The sequence below is a fragment of the Caretta caretta genome, chromosome 4, assembly GCF_965140235.1.
Source record: "Caretta caretta isolate rCarCar2 chromosome 4, rCarCar1.hap1, whole genome shotgun sequence".
Classification (NCBI taxonomy): Eukaryota; Metazoa; Chordata; order Testudines; family Cheloniidae; genus Caretta; species Caretta caretta.
The window spans coordinates 73,447,074-73,470,068 of NC_134209.1; the positions used below are offsets into that span (position 1 = coordinate 73,447,074).

At 39.6% G+C, this 22,995-nt stretch overlaps 1 protein-coding gene across 1 annotated transcript; it reads right to left on the bottom strand.

The window, feature by feature from the left end:
- GASK1B (golgi associated kinase 1B) lies at positions 1-22,351 on the bottom strand. Its single transcript, XM_048847513.2, has 5 exons — positions 22,095-22,351; positions 20,211-21,489; positions 12,256-12,470; positions 4,041-4,267; positions 1-2,501 (listed from the first exon to the last, which is right to left on the bottom strand). Exons 2-5 carry the CDS (start codon positions 21,169-21,171, stop codon positions 2,294-2,296), a joined length of 1,611 nt encoding a protein of 536 aa, XP_048703470.2. The 5' UTR covers positions 21,172-21,489; positions 22,095-22,351; the 3' UTR covers positions 1-2,293.
- Positions 22,352-22,995: the final 644 nt, after the last annotated feature.

Consider the following 22,995-nt stretch of genomic DNA (forward strand, 5'->3'; position numbering starts at 1 on the left):
TCGTTTAAAACTTTTTTTAATGAAAAAAACCCATACAACAGTATTTAAATTACTCACAATGGAAAAATACTATTGTACATACGTTGTCAGAGATGGGTACGTATAGAAACATGTAACATGCTCCAATACCTTCATACACTTCCAAAGAAAAAAAGCTTTCTTGAATGTCTGTTGAGTACTAGGAGGCAGCTATAGGATTATGGTATTCAACACTGATTTATGTTTTATCCCTGGAAGCACATTAAGACCTAGGAAAAGTCTTATTCAAAATGAATGGTGGACAATGTCTCACTTTCCCAATACCCCTCTATTCAGAAATACTTCTGACAGATCTTCAGCTGGTGTGAATTGTCATAGCTTTTTGAAGTCAACACAGCTACATCAATTTAAACCAGCTGAGGATATGCTCCATTGATGTTTTATGATTCGTCCCATCTCTAATGACAAAGTATCTTCTTGAAGAACAGTAAACATTCTTAATGGAACACCAAAGGCTACATTTAGAGCTAAGAGAGTACTAGAAACAACATTTTCTGTTCTAATTTTAACATTCATTCCCCTTCTGTGTTTGCTTTCTGTCAGAATTCTAGAAAATGAGTTTATTGCCAGGAACATTTGCAGAAACAAAAATACGTACTCTAATATAGCAGACTATACACAAAGTTAATATTGAATTTATAATCACCATTAGCTGCACTGGAAATCTGATTCTTGGAGTTGGATTCAGTCCAACAGGGAATAGAAACCTAGCATGTGATCCATAAGTACCAAACAATTTAAATGGAAAATATTTATTACACTCAAAAATGGCACATAAACAATCTGCAGACCAATATGGACAATCTGGGGACCAAAAAAAGTCAGATTTGGTCCAAATAAATCATTGGGGAGGAAGTATTTGTCCTTCCCAAGTGCTGGCATAAGCAGGCTATTGATAATGGGTTATTGATAAATTATTAATTAATTGATTACCCCAGTAATTGATAACAATTTTAACTGTGATTATATGTTTATATGTCTATATGTTTAATGAGAGGGGTTCTTTCAAATCTGGATTCGTTTAATTATTAACAAACCTCCAATAAGTCATCTTTGATTGGATTTACTGATTTAACAGTTAGTAAAGACATAGTTACCAACTACTGCAGAAGACCTTCCCTGTAGTTCTCTAATAGCCTGTGTTCAATCTCCAGATGATCTTACTTTCTCTTGATTTCTTAGGGTAATTATATCCTTATTACTCTATTGTTTATCATTCCAACCCTTATTTATTCCTTTTGGTACATTCTTCTTATCTTAGGTTATTTTCTAAGTTCCCTGTTCCCTTGTAACTTTCCAACTACCTCAACTCCTTATGGTTAGTTATTATTTATTTCCTTTGTTAGGGTAATGATATTTGTTATACCTCTTCCACACTTTTGTGTTCAATGTTACTAAAATATCTGTTGCAGCAATTTCAAAATATGCTAACGGTTACTGCTTAGTAAAATTTCACTCCTTAAAGTTATCTTAACTGCAAAGTGTCCTGGGAATCTTGTTTCCAGGCAAAACTTAGATTCTTTCTTTGACCTGTTTTAAGTGTCAACAGTGCCAAACTTCCATTGTCTTCAATGGAAGTTATACATGCTTGCCAAAGAGCTGAATTTGGTCCCTAGATCTCACAATATCACATATGCAATAAAAAAAATACAAACCATAGGAGACACTGGAAGTTTGTGTGTTCTAAAGAAACAAAAAAGAAAGACTGCAACTCCCTGAATTAATATTCTCTATTAGAGGTGTGGTTATACTTTGAGACTGGGACTTTCAATCAAAAGTGCTTAGCATTGGCTTAAGGTCTGCTCCCATTTAAATCAATGCTAAAACTTCCATTGACTTCGAGAAGAGCAGTTGTCCAAGGCTGAGTGTGTTTGAAAAATCCCACTCTTAATTATGAAATACCTGGTAAAAGAATCCAGTGGAGACAGATCTGTCCTTAACTGAGAGAATAAAAGAAAGTTTAGAAGATTGAGAATCCAATATTTGTATTAAATTATTGCATTGTTTATTACATGCTTAGACATCTTTGTTAGGAGAACACAGCAATAAATGCATTTAAGAAAGATTTTAGAGAAAGTTAGAGAACTGGCACTTTTATACTATATAACATTTTTTTCAAATGTCTAAAAAATAACAGGCTTACCAGTTTACTGTTATGTTTTGGAAATTAAAAGAATTTTTAAAGAAAAAGAAATTTTGCCATAAGTTCTTGCCTTATATAACTGTAACTCTTAGAGTTAGGGAAAAAAGACTTTCATTCATTCATGGGTAATACTTTGGCTCCATGTGCATTTATATAGGTAAGAAGAATTTTGGCACGCCTTTCTACCACATCAATAAGTTTTTCAATTCCTCGGCGACCTCCTTGGCTCTCCCAATATACTTTGTCAAGGAACAGAGACTGAAGAAGCTTCTCTCGCAAGCGCTGGCTTTTCAGCACTGAAATTGCAGATTCAGGGAACCTGAAAAAGCATATAGGAGTTTATAAGCCTTGGCATCACTCTGAACTACAATATTTATGTTGTGGTTTAACAACCAATTCCATGGATTCATCAAGGTATTTCAGTGCATGCTTAGCTGTATGTACACAGTCCCATTTATTTCTACTGACATGCTTAAAGTTAGACACCTCAGCACTTTGGATGAGTTGGGGTCATAATCACTGATACTGTCACTGATTCTCCATTCTAGCCGACCGGCTGAACAGCTCAGGATGGGGTGTTTAAAGATGGGTGCACTCCCTGATTCTGGAGCTACCTGGGCTGCTAGGGATCAATCAGGCACAGATATATCCTGGCCACACCCCACATTCTGGCGGCCAGGAAAGGGGGATGTAAGAGCTGCTATGGAAACTCTACATCATCTAATGAGACCCCTATTCAGACCCTCCAATGTCCAGTTAAGGCAGTTTTCAACCACAGGAGTGACCCAAATGTGCCAATGAATCAGGCCCACATTATTCAAAACTATCCTAAAATCCCCAGGCTTTTTAAAAAAATGTCTAGATTGTTTGAAATTTCATATATCAATAGCAGTTATAACTGTACACTGGACATATTTGCGAAATATTAACTGGCCCAAGAGCAGCTCAGCAAAAAATCATTAACTATTGTCAAAAATGCTAATAGCCACTGTACATCCGCTTTTCAATCAGATTCCCCTTCAAGATTAATTTCTTTTGAAATACCCACAGAAGTCAGTCAAAGATACCTTTTATTTATATTGCTTTAAAGTGAAGAAGAAACATAATTCCACCACAATAAACACTTGCCCTAAGTAAATAATCATGGCATTTTAGGGCCCTTGTTTATAATGGTTTTTTTTTCCTCTTTTTGTTTTGTTTTCTTTGAAAGCAGTGTGAACTTCAGATGTAAATGCCTCCAATCTATATAAATGGGGCTTGCACTGATGCAGTTTATTCCAGTAACTGACAGCATGTGGTGTTTCTGCGTTGGGGGCTTACTGCAGTAACTTACTCTTCTGCAGAGTGTCTACATTAGAGGTTTCCACCATGTATTGACATCAGTGAAGTTAGACTGGTGCAGATTTTCCTAGTCTCTATAGGCTTATTGATCTCACGCCCCCATCCTCCTTTCTCCTTCACCCCCTTTTGTCAGTCATGCCTTTGGTGGCAAGGATCTTGCTGTATCTGTTCTATAAAGCACCTAGCATACGTGTGATGCTCCAAGTAATAATAATATCTGCCTGGACACAAAAGTATTTATATCCATACCTTAGTTTAGTCAAATTTCCATATGGAGGAGACATAGAAGAGACACTGAGGCTACTGCAACAATGTCTTCTTTGTGAGTGGGGAAAGAAAAGAAAGCGTCCTCGTCCCATTCACAACCTCCTAACCCCTGGGGACATCCTCAGTGCACAGCCCTTTCGCTCAGGCTGTGTGTTGAAGAGACAGAGAGGAGAGACTCTGATCCTAAATGAAGAGCTAGGAAAAGCCTACTGAACCCTGTGCAAATTTGTAGGGATTTCCTAAAACTTACTCTTTGATTCCTTGTAATATTTTGAAATCCAGATTGTCTTCGCTTCTGTCAAAGAAACCTTTATTATCTATAAAGACCAAGTGCCTAGGGTCATGCCTTCTCTGAATAATGTGTGTCAAGTCAACAGAGTCTTGATCTTCACATTTCTGCTTCAGTCCTTTCTGAACACAGGAATCCTCCTTGCGAGGTTTGAACCCACAGCAATTTCTGTCCAGTCGATTGTAGACCTGGAAATGAATATAACAGATGACCAAAGTGAAACGCAACAGGATGCAAAGTTTGACTCTTAGATATACTGGCCTGGATGCAGAAAAGGAACCAGGTGCCCAACTAGGTCTTAGGTTCCACTGTAGTGACCAAAATGCCCACTGAACCTTGTAGGCACCTAAACTCAGCACCTAAGCTTTTGCAATAGAAGGTCCTCAGAAGCTTACATTTCTGCCTCTGAGCATGCACACTGCTGATTTTTTTAGGCATCTAGTTGCCTATCTGCCACCTTAGCCCCAGAGCAATTGACAAACCTGGAGAAGCCAGATGTTCAATCAGCTGAGTCACATGAAGGTGACTGAGCACACTTAGGCAAATTCACACAGTACAGATGGGGGAAGGAGGGAGAAGCAAGATCTCCCTCATAACTTTTAGCCCTGGTTATGATTCCCACCTGAGATGTGGGAGACCACCAATCAGAGTCTGCCAGCCACATGAAGGAGAGAAGGAATTTGAACAGGGATCTGCTACCTGTTAAGTGAGTGGTCTAACCACTGGGCTATGCTGAGGTGCTCAGTAAGTCTCTCTGTTGAAGCTGTTCCACTGTGGCTAAATAAAGAGTCATTGGAGCAGGAGGACTAGATTCCCCACATCCCGGGTGAGCGCTCTAACCTCCAAGCTAGAGTCACTGATGTTTGTCTCTCCCTCTCTGTCCCAAATGACTCTTTAATTATTTAATCTAGAATGCGACAGCATCACAGAAGAGACGAAGAGAGCCTCACATCAGAATATCCCACAGCTGGTGGTCAGAGCGCTCACCTGTGAGGTGGCACATCCACAGGTGGGGGGAAGGGGGATTTGAATCAGAGGCCTTCCACATCCCAGATGAGTACCCTAAGCGCTGAGCTAAGCATTATGAGGGAAGGAATGTTGGCCTCCTTTCCCCACCCTGCTGGCTTCTTGCAAAAATGACATAGGCACCTAATTCCACAGTGGGTCCCCAGCTGTGAAATGCTAGCAGCGATAGGTGACTCCCTGCAGCTTGGACTTAGGCACCTATCTCATGGGGGAAGGGATGCTTACCACAAACCTCTCTTGTCAGCATATCCCATTGGCTAGCTTAGGTGTCTCCCTACCTAATGCCATGGTTTTTATGAATCACATAAAGGCTCCTATCTCTCCCCATTCATTGTATAGGAGCTTAGGTAACAAATTTGGGTTTTGTGAATCACATATAGGCATTTAGAAAATCAAAGTTATGCACTGTGATGCTCAGCATCACCACTCCTAACTCCTGTTGTGCATCCAGGCCACCTATTACTTAGACTTGTCGGAGTTTGGAAAAAGCTATCATTCCTTACTAAACAGCGCCCCAGCGTCATGAATACAGAGCAAGCTTAATTAACGTCAGTGGCGGGGAGAGGGAAGAGCTCAGTATTGATCATCCACAATTCATCTATTATTAAAACCCATTTCCTAGTCTCCATGTTGTACCCATAGGTCCTGATTCACTCCTCTGTTATTCCAGTCTTGCACCAGTGTAACTCTATCTTAAAATAATCAATGGAGTGACACCAGTGTCAAACCTGAGTAACACAAATGCGGAAATCAAACCCAAGATTTTTCAGAAAGCAGCATCCTTTTTAAATCTCTGAGCTGGAATATAACAGAACTGATACAGACTTAAGTACACTAAGGAGAGGATTGCGTCATATAGCATGTAATAGGTAAAGTGAAGTACTCAACAGTTAAGAAATGCCAGAATGAAGGTTGCCTGTGCAGCCGTAAGTCAGCCTTGTTTCGCGAATGCATTATGATACAGGCTTCTTCTACATACTATTTTTTCCACAAGACCACTGTCTCATTCAGTGAACAGGACAGATGGCAACCAATTAAATGAGTAGCTATTCGATATTTCGTTTTATCTTCATTGTTTGAGTTGTGGCCATAGGCCTGATTTACTGTACATTAGTCAAACCCTGTTGTGAGTACAGAATTATCAATTTCCTCACGGACATGGTGCTTTACAAAACATGAATTTATATTCATAACATGCCAGTGAGGTGAGGTGATATTATTATCCTGATTTTACAGAGGGGGAACTGAGGTACAGGTTAAAGAGTGTCCATTTACTTTGTATTTATGTAATTACCGATTGTATCAAAATTCATATGCACAAGAGGTCTGAATTAAGATTCAGACAACTCTAAATCTGGCATGTCCTCACTTTTGAGTGCTTGACTTTGCAACTTTAACGTTTGAGTGTGGCTGATGTATTTTTATATTTTGTGTATCTAATATATTTATCTAGTTTTAAATGACTCACGTGGTAGACATTTTACTTGAAAAAAACTATTCTATGGTCTAGCAGAGTGCACTCCTTGCACACTTTTCTTGATATGCAGACTATTTTTCTCTTTGATCAGTGTCATCCCATCAATCCTTCATATATCTACCAGGATCACCCTGCACAATACCCCTGCTTTCTTGACATTTACATATTTCAGCTACTTGTAACCTGTTACCATACCTCATACCTCTCCAGTCATCATTTAACTGGGCTATACATATTGACTTATTTTAATCTTTCCTCATTAATCCCTTCAACTACTGTCCATTGTTCTCTGATTCCCTCCAATTTCTCTGCATCTTTCATCTCAGTTCAAACTCAAACTTACGGTATTACACAAAATCTTCCCACAAACAGAAAATTACTCCTTTGATTTTTAGTACCACTTGTGCTACTAGTTACTTTACTAGGACTCAACTCAGGAAGTCCTTACACAGATATGCCATACTCTTCAGGGCATGTGACTATTTGTGTAATTTATATGATGTACTCAGGTGAATAAGAGGTATCAGGCTCTTAGTTAAGATACTTTTTTCTATAATCAAAGTAAGAAGATTTCCAACTTTAGAGGGATCAAGGGCAAGCTAGCTGGCAATGGCTAGGATCAGGAAAACCTCAAAGTGGATAAAGGGTAGCCAGTCACCATCTCTTGCACAAGTAGAAAACAAGTGAGTATCAACATGTTTGCAAGTTATTCAGGCAAACCAATCTGCTTACTAGTACTGGAATAGCTCAGAGGTTAATACGCAAATGCAATACTTGAAAAGCAGTTAGAGAATCACTAGTCAACTGAAGGCTTCTGGGTCCATTTACATGCAATGGATGTTGATCACTTTGATCACTTTTACTAGAACATTGATCACTTTTACTAGTGATGAATACAACCCATTATGTTGGTCATGTCACCTCAGCTTCCCTTGTTCATCTGTCCCTTTTTATTGGATTTTTCAGGAATCCGTGCTCTCCTGTTGAAATGTCTCTAAAGATAGTTGTATGTTCAAGTACATCCTGAGAAAGTATGAATCATGCAGAATGAGCAGATTTCTCAAATACATATTCAGCTGCTTGGCATATACTTCTGACAATTGGCAGGGCATTTGCTGGAAGTGTAGAATACCCCAGATTTGTAGCCTGCCTTGTAAAAATGATTTGCTTCCTTTTTATTTCATAAATGGCTCAAGCCTGCTGCATCTCATCTAGGAGTTAACATTTATTTCTGGATAACAGCAGAGATAACAATGTTCATTGCTAAATTGCAGTCTTTACTCTAGAAGATACTAAAATTAATCAATACTTCTGTGCATCAGCACAGGAAAAAATCTATCTTTTACACCATTAAATGCGAAAACATTAGCACTTTTAGATTAACAAATCAAAAGCCATTTAAAATGCTCTGACACACACTGTGCTATTCCTATAGGGTTATTGCTATGTTTAGGATCAATATAATCCACATATGACTTTATATCAGATTACAAGCATTACTCACTCGTAATAGGACTGAGGATGGAGTCATTACACAAATGACAACCTATTTTAGGCAGAAAATTCCCATTCTATAATTACCACAAGCAGTGTTGCATAAATATAACTCAAAAAGTGAAACATCCATTCGTCCTCGTCAAAAACAAAAACTTGTGAAGGACAGAGATAGACGGTGTCTAAGCAAATGCAATGATTTCTACATTTTAAAAAACATGACTTTCTAGAATGTTGAATTGTATGTGAGAGGAAATGCTGCATATAAACAGGGATTATTGTAGCTTCTAGATGCAGGTGCCTGGTGGGGGAAGTGCAAACATACACTATACTAACAGGACCTCCTGGAGAAACAGTGTACCCACATCTCCATGTTATGTAGGAGAAAATGAATGATGTGCCACCTTATAAGAGGGTGTATCATGAAGTTCCCTCCACATCCAAGCACTTCTGTTAGCCAATGTGAGGAAGAGGTGGGAAAGTATAGTCTTGAGGTGTCTAGTGCTGCTACCCCTAATTCTCATTGCGCTCAACTGGTTGCAAGGGCTAAGATTATGACTGAACCCTAAAATGGGGAAACATAAGCAGGGGTAAGTCTCCTTGAGCCCTCCCACTCCTTGCACACCTGTTCAGTGGTCAATTATAGTCTAGTCCATGAGATTATATTTGGTCAAAGTATGAATTTAAAATATAGTTGGCCAAATTATTCCCTTAGTTACACCTGTTCATTGGATTTCATGGGTTGCATACTCAGGACAGAAGAATTATGGAGAGCAGCCTATTGTGCATAGCGTAAAAAGAATTGTGGAAATCAGAGATGGAAAACACTTATTAGGTTGTCTAATGCAAGGATTGATCCCTACAGTATATATGTAAGAAAATCTTTTCCAAACGGTTGTGGTGGTTAAGGATACACATACCTTTGGTACTCTTTTGCACTGGTGTACTAGTATGGATCAGAAGTTTAGTCATTTGTGGGGTTAGGATGTTGCCCTAAATCCTAATTTAAGTGGGGCAATCTCATTTTTCAGACTATACCTGTTATAACTGCCAGTGGCTGTCCTGTTTCTTCACACAAGCCCAAATCTTCATTCACCAATCAAGGTTTTAAGTGGACTTCTCACACTGGGAAAATCTACTATCATCCAGACTTCAGTCAGTATGGAACAAACTGCCAGCCCCTTTTGATCCATCAAGTTATATGGCAGAAAAAAACATATCTTGTAGACAGAGGGACCAGGCTTAAGGGGAGGAAATAGTAGCCCTGCTACAAAGATGAAGTAAATGGACTAAGTCAAGACATGGACTGCTGTGAATGGACTAGGTAAAGGCACGAGTTGATCTGTGAAGTGTTCCTATCATCTATCCCTTTTGTGTGTGCGCCTGTCTGTGTTAAGGACTAAGGTTATGACTGTACAGTCCATGGTCATGTAATGTAATTTGCCTGATCTCCATTGACAAGCCATGGCTTACGTAATGCTTAAGTTTTTGTTATCAGGTGCCTTATCTCCAGTTTACCTTTGAGCTGCGTGTGAAGAGTTGGCAATCAGGTTTGTAAATTTGGTTCATGTCTACTCTTAGCTACTGCCTTCTTTGCTAAGAGCAGGATTTGGTGCTAGGTGTTTGAAACCTACCCCAGTCTTCTATTTTAACTTCAAATCACTTCTGAGAGGAAACAAATGATTAATGAAAGGGATTGAGCTGCTAGGGAGTACTTGTATTTCTGATTATGAAACTATTCAGTCACTTGTTAGAATAGGCTTGAAATCTTTCAGACTGAACATTTGATCCAAAGCCCATTAAGTCAATGGGAGTCTTTCCACTGATTTCAAAGGAGTTTGTGGTAATCAAACTAACTCATGGGATTAAGTCCCTTACTCCACAAGTAGCTCACTGCAAGGAAAATGAGTAGGAGCAATAAACACTTTTGATGCCAGTAGAAATTACTCAAGTTTCACTTTTCAGGTTACCATGTAGTAAGGACTGGGTCTAGCTCATAGCAATATCTTACTTAGCAAAATAATGGGGACAATTAAAGAATCATAGAAATGTAGTACTAGAAGGGACCTCAATATTTATCTCGACCAGTCCCCTACACTGAGGCAGGACTCAGTATAATCTAGACCAGCCCTGACAGATGTTTGTCTAACATGTTCTTAAAAACCTCCAATGACAGCGATTCCTCAGGCTCCCTAAGTAATTTGTTTCAGTCCTTAACTACCCTTCCAATTAAGAAGTTTTTCCTAATGTCTAACCTAAGTCTCCCTCGCTGCAACATCAGCCCATTACTTCTTGTCCTGTCCTCAGTGGATAAGGAGAACAATTTATCATTCTCCTTTTTATAACAAATTTTGATGTACTTGAAGACTTACCATGTTCCCTGCCATCCCAGTCTTCTCTTCTCCAGACTAAACAAACCCAATTTTTTTCAGTCTTTCCTCGTAGGTCATGTTTTCTAGACATTTGATCATTTTTGTTGCTGTCCTTTGGACTTCCTCCAATTTGTCCACATCTTTCATGAAGTGTGGGGCCCACAACTGGACGTAAGGCTCCAGTTAAGGCCTAATCAGTCCTGAGTACAGTGGAAAAATTGTTTGTCTTGTCTTGCTTACAACACTCCTACTAATACATCCAAGAATGAAGTTCACTCTTTTAGAACAATGTTACATTGTTGATTCATATTTAGTTTGTGATCCACTATAACCTCCAGATCCTTTCCTACAGTACTCCTTCATAGCCGGTTTCCCATTTTGTATTTGCGCACTTGATTGTGAACTCCTAGGGGTGTGTGAAAAGTACATACACACTACATAGATTATAAAGCCAGAAGGGATGACTGTGATCTTCTAGTCTGACCTCCTGTATAACACTGGCCACAGAACTTCCCTAAATTAATTCCTGCTTGATCTAGAGCATCTCTTTTAGAAAAGGATATCTGATCTTGGTTTAAAAATGTCCATTGATGGAGAATCCACCGCAATCCTTGGTAAATTGTTCCAGTGGTTATTCACACTCACTATTAAAAATGTGTCTTATTACTAGTTAAATTTGTCTTGCTTCAACTTCCAGCTATTGTATCTTGTTATATTTGCTTGCTACAATGAAGAGCCCTCTATTATCAAATTTCAGTTTTGTGCATAGGAGGTATTTATAAGTCAGGATCAAATCGTCCCTAATTTTTCAACCTTCTTGTTGATAAACTAAAAATATTGAGCTCCTTGAGTCTGTCAATATAAGGTATGTTTTCAATTTTTAAAATAATTCTTGTTGCTTTTCTCTAAGCGCTCTACAAGTTTTCAACATCCTTCTTGACTTGTTGACACCTGAAACAGACACAGTATTCCAGCAGTGGTTGCACCAGTGCCAAATACAGAGGTAAAATATCTTTACTCAATATGCCCCTGTTGATACATGCAAAGATCGCATTAGCCATTTTGGCCACACCTTCACACTGGGGGCTCATGTTATACCACTTGATGTCCTCTTGGCTGAAGAAGGAATATCATTTATTCTTTTTAAAACATTAACAGGAAGACATAAGACCAATGAGATCCTCACATCTATGGCTGAGTAACAGCAGCCTTTTGCTGGAGAAGGGGAAATGAAGAAACTGGTGTCACTGCAGGTAATTCTCTGCCTTTTTCAAGAGCATGTGAGACTGGCACTGCAAAATAACTTACGGCCAGATCCTCAGCAGGTAAGTTCTATTAAGTGGAATGAAAATGAGTCACATCAACTAAGGATCTGTCCCCATGACTTAATAATAGAGGTCCTGACTCTCCAGTGCCTCACACCTTTGTATATTCATTTACACCTGTACAAAGTACGTGTAAAATGCTACCAGAATGGCAGCAGTTTTCACTCACTTTCCACAAGTGTAAATGAATACACAAAGTGCAAGGCAGTGCAGAATCTGAACTATTGTCTTTTATCTTTTGGGGTTGTACAGTGTACCAGAAACAAACCAAAGGAACACAAACACATACCTTTCTCATTAAAGACAAAAACTGAAACCACCTTTTTAAACACTCCCCTTCTGCGAAATTGCAACCCAGAGTGAATTTTATCATTGGACATATCTGTGGAAATTGTTTATCCTTAACCAGACTGGTGCTAAAATAAATCTTGCAAAGGTTGGTATTCTTTGTGTACAGTAAACATTTTACATTGCTCCCTTACCTGCAGAAGAAAATCAAAGAGTGCCATCTTGGACCACTCATGGTGATGGATCTCAGTACAGCCCCACTCAGCTTTGGGCACTTTGCCATTCTGCCAGCACTTCTGTTTCAATAGATGCTGATAGGCCCCCCAGTTTAGCCTCACTGAAGAATGGGTCCTATTATTTGTTGGAGCCAATGAGGAATCCCAGAGAATAATAGGACATGGCAGACCACCTGAGAAGAGGCAAAATAGAATCATTACCATATATGAATAATTCTCTTATATTGGAAACTAAAAGAACTTGATAATTCTTTAGACATTGTCTCTGGCATCACTAATTACAGCATTTGTTTTTAAAGAAGACATTTCAGATGTGGCAGGAAAAAGCTACCAAGCCCCAATAATTTCACATCCTTTGGTTTATGTGGTCATATTCCACATCTGAAAACAGCCACCACAGAAAAGGAAAAACCCTAGACATTATAGTTCTCTTCAATGTCTGAGAAGAACTGCTCTCTGTTTGCTGTCTGCTTAAAAGTCTCTCTACCTTTGGAGGCTATCTATTAAATCAGTTTTAAAAATTTAACATCCGATCCACAGCTGGGGTAAATTAATGAAGCAATGTTGATTTTCACCAGGTGAGGATCTAGCCCACTGTTTCTCCCTTTCTAAGGCAAATATATAAGGCAAATCCTGGAGTCCAACCAAAAAGTGGATTTATTTTGTCATCTTTAGAGTTTTAGTCCTACAGATATAAGATTTCACAGCTGTAAATAGAAAGGTTATAGATAGACCATATGAGGATGTGGCATGACTTTGGCTTTATCATTCATGAGCAATATGTCCTTGCCAATGAGTCATACAGTTCATCCCAAAGTAGTGCTGATAAGACCTTTATTCAACCCCACAGTGTCATATATTCTTCATATAAAATATATATTTTACAGAAAATCCATTTTAGTAATATTTTAGTCAGTTTTTAAAATGTATATAAATAATATTTGTCTTATCCCTCCAGATGTAAAACCAGGTGCTTTAGATATGATGAATCCATCTGTACAGGGCTCAGAGAGAGAGAGAGAGAGAGAGAGAGAGAAATTATAATCATCATGTTATGTTCACTGCATACACACAGAGAAGCTAGATGAAAAAATCAATAGTTTTGCTGGAAGGTTTAAGATAACACTACTTTAATTCTTAGAATTCAGAGTGATAACACACAAGAGAGAGAGAAAACAAGCTCATCCCTAAACCAGTGAGGCGATCTTGTTTTTAAGCTGGCTCTTTCCAGATTGACTGGATAGGATGCATTGTTACAGAGCACCCAACCCCACAAGTAGGACTGGGAAACCCTCATCTCTGCTCTTAAAGTGGTAGCTTGGAATTCCAACACAGTCCTCAATACACCACATACCAATTTTAGACACCTCTAAAAATTACCCCAAACTGCCATTTGCTATATAATAATGTCACCATATTTGAGTCATATATCTCAGAACATACAGCAGCAGGGCTATAAGTAAGTGGTGTGTATCCTATTGGAAAAAATGGGATAATTTTCTTTCCAATGGTACAAAAGTTCTTGTTGCTAACTCTGATGTCCTGCCTGATGCTTAAACCTGTCACTGAACCAGGGCTGAATACCGGTGTTGCACTTCAAAGCAGAGTAATTTTTTTGAGGTGGGGCAGGGAGGGGGGCCAGGAATTTACATGTTTGTATGCAAAGAAGGAAAAATTTATATGGCAAGTTATTAGATGACAGTTACTGGAATATGATCAAAGGTTTGGAATTTTTGTATGTTAGTCCTGAGCAGTAAGCAAGAAAGTGCAGGCAAAGTGGTCAAATTTTATGCTACATCCAAATGATCACATTGCTACCACCCTGACATGTGTTACGTTGCAGAGCAAATCATCTCACTATTTCCTTCATGTACATATTGAACCGGAGAGGTGGCAAAAGAAAGTTGTAGCACCCCACATGAGAGTACTCCCAGAAATGAGTCCAACAGCGCTCTCAGCATCTCTCTGAGAGCAAAGAATAGAACTACTTAAGAATGAGTCTATCCAGTCCTGCCAAGATCCGCAATTGAGTCAGTAAAAGTCAGAAGATGCTGACTTGCCCTAAAATAATCAGCAAGGACAACATATCAGCAAGGACAACTGATGTTTGCCCATTATTAGCAAAGGGTCATCTGCCAACAAGGTCAGTGCACTTTTCATACTACTGAATTCTCCCAGGACAGAATGACCTTGAGCCATCCTAGACTGAATAAAAACGTGCTCAACTTGTTTCGGAAATCTGCTTCGGAAAGCAGAAGAATGGGCTGTACCACAAAGACCAGATATATTTCTAACTTCGCCAAATCCTGGTACTTACACACACAAGGTGATCACACTCAAATGAATCCAGTGTACAGCTCGAACCACCTCTGGAACTGTCCTCCTGTTTGCCTGTTTTCTTAAACTAGGCATCTCCAACCCCGAACAGATCTTTCCTCTTATGCCCTCCCATCTCTTTCCTTTCACTACCATCACTGATAATTACGCTATCCTCCCCTATCATATTCAGCTTCTTTCTGTTCTTTTTCCCCAGAAGTCAATGGGTGATCAGCAGTTTTAAAAAGTAGGACACTTATTTTGTTGCCTAAATAAGGATTTAGGAGCATAACTTTCAGGAACTTACATTTGAAAAGCTTGGTCCAAATCTTCCATATGCAATCTAGTCTCCCAGAACTCTCTCATTCTGGGTTCCACTTCTGACTCTGTCACTGACTTACCTCTTGACCTTAGCCAAATGACCTCTCAGTGATGCTTTCTTTATTTGCAATAAATGTATATGCAATAGGGATAGTGACACTTACCTTCCTTTGTAAAACACTTTAAAACCCCCAGAAAAAAAGCTCTATATCAGAGTTAAATATATTATATATTGATGGGACCTCAATTTGATCTTGTTTCCTTATATCAATAATCAAAGTTCATGTAATTATTTATGGGTTTTCCCCAAAGCAGATATATCAATGCTCTCCAAACAAAGCAAACCACCTCCCCACGCACCCAAAATGTTCAGCATAACAACCAACACCTCACTGTTATTTATTATTTTAACGTTATGACAATATCATGCCAATTTCCATTCAGATTTTTAAAAAGGTTAAACACAGGAAATGTTTGTGATTCACAGGAAACAAAGATGAACCACAACAAAACACTTCAACTTTATAACACAAATGGAATTATTGGAGCATGTCTTCGTAGCTGGAGTAGAGAGCAGTAACCCAGATTGCTGGCTGCTGCAGGGAAAATGTGAAGGCAGTGAGTAAAAACAGATAAGGGGCTTCATCCTCAGATGGTATAAATTGGCATAGCCCCATTAAAGCCTGCCAACTTACACCAAGCAAGGCTCTGGCCCAATTTGAATAACAACAAAAGGTAGTTCTAGGCCTGACCCTACATGCTGTTGAGTGCAAATTCAGTTGATTATGGTAGGAGCTGAGATGTCTCAGAACCCTCCAGGATCAAGCCCATTATCTCCCACTGCTGCTGGGCCTCTGCTCCCAACCTTTCCTAGAGATGCTGCTGCAGAGAGGTGAGTTAGAACCCCTTTCTTGCTTTCAATGATGCTGCTGCTCCTTGCAATCCTCTCCAGAGACATCTATGCTCCACATCACTGTAGTACATGAATCTCTCTCATACATATAATTAACATGTATCCTCTCAAGCCCACATGAGGAAAGGAAGTAGTAATGGAAGCACAGACTGATGTAAGTGGCATGCCCAAAGTTTGTTAATTAGAAAAAAACAGAATGAAAGTTGGTGGGGAGAGGGACACACCTCAACGTGGCTTATATCAGCAAAAGAGTCTTTTGCTAGTTTAGCTTATATCATTGGGGAAGGTGGTCTAACTATAGTGGCAACCCACACACACACCTCCTTTTGCTGGTACAAGCTCTGTCTCCACTAGGGACCAATAGACCAACCTGGCAAAGCCTTCTCCATGTAAGGTAGCCCTCTGAACAGTAAGGAAATGGTGTAAGCCACTTAAACAGATCTCAAAAGTGTTGACTAAAGTATTTCCCCTCTTTCTTCCACATCTTAGCTATAAGCATTATACACTTCGGAGAAATCTTGGAAGGGACGAAAATCTTCTGTGTGTGAATGCAGATTTTAAGGAATCTGTGAGGGGTGTATAAGTATTGGATTTTTATGTAACACACTGTTGTGAGAATATGACCTCTGGTCTCTCACTCAGATCCAGCTATATGGCAGCAAGCAATTCAAAGCACAACTCAATCTGATAAAGGGCACACAAAAGAGACATCATTTAAAATGCATAAGTAAGACTGAGTTCTTATTGCCCTGACATTAATAACGAGTGTGCCTGAATGTTCATAACTTTTGATGTGATGGAAAGAGCATGCTAAGTATGTTGGGTGTAAGAGAAAATCTGTGGCTATCTTTCTCATTGTGTAGAGGTCAGTAAAGAAACATGACAACTCTAATCAATGGAACTTTCTATCACACCTGTGCCAAATTCCCAGCATCCATTTGCACATAACCTGTGATGAAGTGAGCAGAAACAATGCTACTCAACAGGTGAAGAAACTCACTGTGCACATGCTGTGCAGCCATTTTGCTTGGCCAAAGTGCTGAGTAAGATGGACTGTGCCCTGACACCAAACAACTCCCCTACTAGTAGGTATCCCTGCCTGTTTTGGAGATAAGGGGGCACAGGATATGGGCAAGGAATGACCTGAAAACCTCAGGGCAGCATGTGGAATAGCTACTGATCTACTGAGTAGCCGGGATATGCACTGGAAGTGATATGGCCTTCTCCAGGGCCCTTCCTACCTCTCTGCAGGAATCATTAATGGTACTTGCTAAAAAGACAAACTCCTGTACATTTTGTCTTTCCCACTGAAAGATTAATGGGAGGAAGAAGTGTCCCAAAAACTCTCTGAGTTACATTTTACAGCATCTAAGTCATTCCTGACAGGTTTCAGAGTAGCAGCCGTGTTAGTCTGTATCCACAAAAAGAAAAGGAGGACTTGTGGCACCTTAGAGACTAACAAATTTATTTGCACATAAGCTTAAGTCATTCCTGTATATGAGACAGTGTTTTGAGGCAGCACAGAGGGACTAGAAATGTAGCCTTCAGGCTGTATAGTCCAAGGATTCCTGGTGAAATCCAGATCCATCCTGGCCGACCTGTGGGAGCTTGCAACGGGCAGGCAGTACATCCTATACAGAATTTTGCTTGCAAATCAGTTTGGTTTGGATGGAAGCATGCCCTGTAAATGAGATACTCCCTAATTCCACACCTCCACGCTGACATTACCAGACCCTTTAAAGCACAGATTTCCAGGGCTAGGATGTGGACTTCAGAAGGCTTGGATGTACGAGGATCATCCACTATTTACTCCAATGCCCTTACCACACATTTATGCCATTTTCCCACTTCTTTTCAGCCCTTGCTTTGTTATTTATATCTCAGTACCAAAGGAGTTCTTCCAGCTAACACCTACTGCTTGAACACTGGGAAAAAAGTGGTATATATATTTGCATATGCATAGAATTATTTTTGCTTGGTTTTCAAATCAAAATTGTGGAAGGCTTTGTCCACCTTTAGTCTCCATGCCCATGTTATTTTTGATAAGTCACTGGAAAAGAATATTGAGGAAACAGTTATTGTGACCCAACTTTCCATTCTGGCAAGGCAAAAATGTCACAGGATAATTTAAAACTGTGGCAAATGGTTCACTTTTGATTAGGGGAGTGGCAAGCAGAGAGCTCTGGTACAGTATTTTGCTAGCCTCTCCGTCACCTGTCAGGGGAGGAGCTGTGGAAACAAAAAATAAACCCAAAGTTGTTTGGGGGTTTACAAAGCACCTCTTTGAAAAGGCTTTTAACAAAATGAATGGCGGTTTTGTGGAGCCTATTTTTAAAAAGATTTTAATGCTACATCAGGCATGTCTTGTTACATTGATTACATCATGACTGAGGCAAGCTAAAAGGATACGTCAGCTTAGAACTTGTTGAGGAGTCCAGTCCTACATTGCTTTCTTTCTCATGAGTAGTCATGACTCACACAAGCAGTCCCACTGAAATAATTTGGGCAGCCCACATATAGATTACTCAAATGAGTAGAGGCTACAGGAGCAGGCTCATGAATTGTTCGTCCTGTTTTCTAAAATAATTTTTCATTCCTTTCCTAAACAAGAAGAGAACAACAAATGAGGTGTTCTCCGCTGACATTTGTGTAGTTAATTAACAATCCAAGTCAAATACACTCAAGCAAGTAACTATGGCAACCAAGGCAGGCATTTGAAATCCAGCAAGTTTCAAGATTAATGAAATGGAGAGAGGTAAGGTGCTGTGGCTGTTCCAGAAGCTGAACTCGCCCTTTAGCTGGAAAACATGAAAAAAGACCCAAAAGGAAAAATGACTTTTTTTCTCCTCATTACTTAGCAACACTTTTCGTGCTCTAGGAACATAACCAATTACAGGGAAAAGGAGGCTGAAGAAAATAGAATCTCTCTCCCAGCCAATCCAAAAGATGTTGCAGGCTGAAGACATTAAGTAATTCAGTCTACACTTAACCTAATAGCAGTTTCCAAAGGGGCTACAGTCTGTCATCTGTGCAGCCATATTATACAGAATTCTTGAAGCTGAACTGCCTTAATGCCTTATGACAGCTCTATAGCAATAAATCCTGTTCCTAAAAATAGAGTATGCATAATGCATCTTCCATGCTCTGCTGCTATGAATAATATTCAAAAGCCACCAAACTGTTATTCCTAGAGATTCATTCATATTGTCGTAAAGGCTGCCAAAGGGAAGGTTTATACAGTGTTGATAAATCACAGATCAGTACGTTCTTTTCCTGCCATCAACTTTTGCTTTTGGACATTTTCACTTTACCCTTTCTTTGATAAAATACAGGCTGATTTATAAAATATTTTGTATAAAATAATCTTCTTCAGTACTAAGAAATGAACAGCAAAAACAAATAGCAATGATTCAGTAAAATATAACACAGCCCTTTCAGCTTATGATCAGTGTGTATATAAAAATAGCATTTAGGCTGAAGACACATTTAACGAGACAGTAATGTTTCAGATAGACTTATCAACTTACACTGAAACTATTAAATATAATTTTAATTTCATTTTAGGAGAAGAAAAATATGCTATTCTGTTAAAAGCAATTTGCATTGTACATTCTACAACCACAATGAAGCATCTATAGCAGGTGTATTTATTTAGCTAGACACAGGTGTGTCATGAGCTTTAAGTTGTCAAACAGAAGAAACCACTCAGACTTCAGTGACTGCACAATTTCGGTTTTAATTTCCAGAGGCATTTGTGCTTTTGGGATTTTGCCAAAGGAGTTCAAGAAGGAGCTCTAAGACCTCCCACAATAGGTGCTTGGGCTAACAGAAATGTGTCCCCTATCTGCTACTCGTGGCAAATGAATTCCAGTGCTGGTTTTCCGCGATATCTTGTGAAAGTGAAATCTAGGGGAGGTGAAAGAGTAAAAACTAACCTCTGAAGCACAAAGCACTGTGCTGAGAGACTTCCAGACTGTGCCCTTCTTCAGTTTCATTTTGATCAGTCTATAGAATTTCATATTCACTACAAATGATATGTAAAAAAGGATCATCCCTTTTCTCCCCTCACTCAAATTAGTCTTCTATGGAAATGAAGTTGTCTGTATGCTCTCAATAACTCTATTATTCTATGAGGCAGCCAGAAGCATTGATAAACTCTGGGTGTATTACATCCTTCAGAACAGAACTATTACACTGCAGAGGAGCCCTGAAATTACATAAACACATATTCCAGGTTAAGTTCCTTATAACTTTGCTCTGTAGAGTTAGTTCTCAGACTATCTGAAATTAAAGCCTGCTGTTGCTCAAATACTACACACTGGAGTCCCCCAGATGGAAACTAAAAATCAAGTGAATTTGTTACCTTGGATGAACTCCGATTTCCTGCTTACAGAAGGCAAGGTCTTGTTCAGCCCCAGGATTCTGTCTAAATGGAAGGCAAACACCTCACTCATATCAAGGGGTCTCTTGATGAGGCCACAGTACCCTTGACTGCAGGCTGCTCCTGTGGCACTGGGATTCCTCTCAAACACCAGTAGGACTCCATGCTGAGAGGGTGCTTCTTGGACACTGTCTATCCGGGAATCCGCCAGCAAACACATGCTTAGGATGTCATCTTTGCTCAGCCAAGAGGGGAACCTCTCACTGTATATCCTGATATTGCTCTCCCGAGCCTTGGGCTGCACATTTATACCTCCTGAAACCCCAACATGTCTCCGGTGTCCCCTGCCCACTGCTTCCCTCTCTCCATCCCAGTGCTTCTTCAGTTGGTGCCTTGGTGTCTCTGGAACTACTACTTCCCTCATTAGTCCCATGGAGTATCTAGTCCGCCCCTGCTGCTGGGGCAAGGCCTCCTCCTGCCCAGTGACACCTACTGGAAAGCGCTGCCCATAGGGCAAAGGAAATGCATGCTTCTTCCTCAGCTTGGGTTTCACACTGCCTCGGATGTTGGTGGGTTTACTGCGCTTGGACCGCAGTGTGATGTACACCACGTTGGGTGGCACTGAGGTCCCATTGCCACCCATCTGGGGCCCTTGGAGATCAGGTGGGGAGAAAGTGCCATCCAGTGGGATCCCCAGAAAAGGTGTCTGACCAGCATCTTGAAGACTCCTGGAACTGACCTTCTGGCGTCCCCCTCTGTGCTGCGGTAAAATGTGACCCACTTGACTGACCAGAAACCCCAGGTATATCACACAGGCTATGCCCAGCAGCAGATTCCTCCTGGTCCTGGGACGCCTGCCACTCCAGAGCCTCAGCACCCGTGGGGTGCACAGCAAGCAAACAAACCAGTTTATGATTTGGCCTGGCTGATCTAAGAAGGTCATTTCTCTGGTGAATCCACATGTTGAAAGCAGCTTATAGTCTTCAGTGGTTTCCAGCAAGGAGGATGATGCATGATTTCCCTTCACAGATCTCTATTTCTTCTTTTCCAAATAGCTTCCAGTGCGAGCGGTGCACAGGGGCCAGTGGTGTGGCTAGGAATGTGTTTAATACTAATGACTCTGACACTCCACCTCAGCAAGCTGCTAAACTCTTATCAGCCAGCTCAGGGGAAGTGACTTGTTTCAGAGAATGAATGGAGTCAACTGTGTAAACAAAGTTAAAGGAATCACAATCCAAAATGTCTGAGTTTCCTCTGTGAGCTGTGAAAGGAAAAAAATTGCAAATAATATTCCATTATCCACATGGATATAGAATGTGGCATCTCTCTTTCTCACTGTGTAGCTCTAAAGATAAGTTACTGATCTAGAGACTTGCCATATTAGAGATTTCAGATTAAAATGAAAAGATAAATAAAACCCCAACATCATGGAACACAAGTTACAATTTACAGTCCCGAGTAACTGAACTCCAGCACTAGGAGGAAAGCTTGGAAAAGCCAGACTTTCCTCTCCTTGTGTTTATGACAGGCAGGTCCTCAAAGTAAAACCACATCTTTTGTTGCCTCATGTTAGTTTTAAAATATAGTGCATTAGCCAGCCCAGTAACTGTACCAATTCAAATATGAACATTTCCACTATCAAACAATGATTACACCCTGGCCCAGTAACAGTTCACATGCTTCATAATCCTACATTAAAGATAAAATATTGTTAATTCTATACTCTTGTGAAGCTATAAAATAGCATTTCCTAAATGACTGACTATAATCTTCAAATAAAATAAAAAGCACTGTCATCTCCTCTTAAGGAAGAAAAAACATAAATGCAGAGTTTATTGCACTACAAAGATATAGAAATAGTCTTACCTATTCAGCTTGCCCCATCCTTGGCCGTGGTAAATCTCTTATGCTAATACCAAGAATTTAGTAAAAGCAGCGTTTCTTAACGTACTCTAACTCACATCCCAGATTTAAGTGTGCTCCACATTTTAGATATTTGATTGCAGGCTTAATGCTCTTTGCAAATGGACTAGCTGTACAGGAAGGCTGTTTGCATATGAACTGCTACAAACTTACATGAACCTTGTTATAAAAAACCCTTCTATTTTAAATTCTGCAATGAAAAGTCCTGTGAACAGTATGCCTTCTAAAAGTACATTCCAGCCGTTTCTAACTCCTGAGGGCCCTCTAGTGCATTGCATGCAAATGTGTTTAAGAAATGACAGTCTTCCACAGTAATAGGGAAAACTAGATCTTTTAACATATCAGAAATCATACATCCTTATATCGAAAAAGGTAACTGGCTTTAAAAATATAAGAATAATAATATATAGCAGTTACATAGTGCCATTCATCTGTAGTTCTAAAAGGGGACATATCATTGGCCTAATTTTACAGATGGGAAACCTGTGGCACAGAGAAGTTAAGTGACTTGCCCAAGGTCGGACAACAAGATAGTGGCAGAGCCAAGCATAGAACCCAGGACCTCTGATGCCTCCTCTGGTGCCCTATCCAACTAGACCATACAGGTTCCTATAAAATTAATGCTATCTGTAAAAATAATAAAAACTTCTTCATTCCACTTTCCTTATGACTCATAATAATGGAGAGAATCTCTTTTCCATTACTAATAATAATGGGAGAAGCACTCAAATGTGAACATATATTTAAGATAAATTCCAAGATTACTTACAATATTGTATGATTTGAAGTGGTTTTATTTTAAACTAAGTTGGCCTTTGTAGTCTTTATATGTGGATATTTTCTA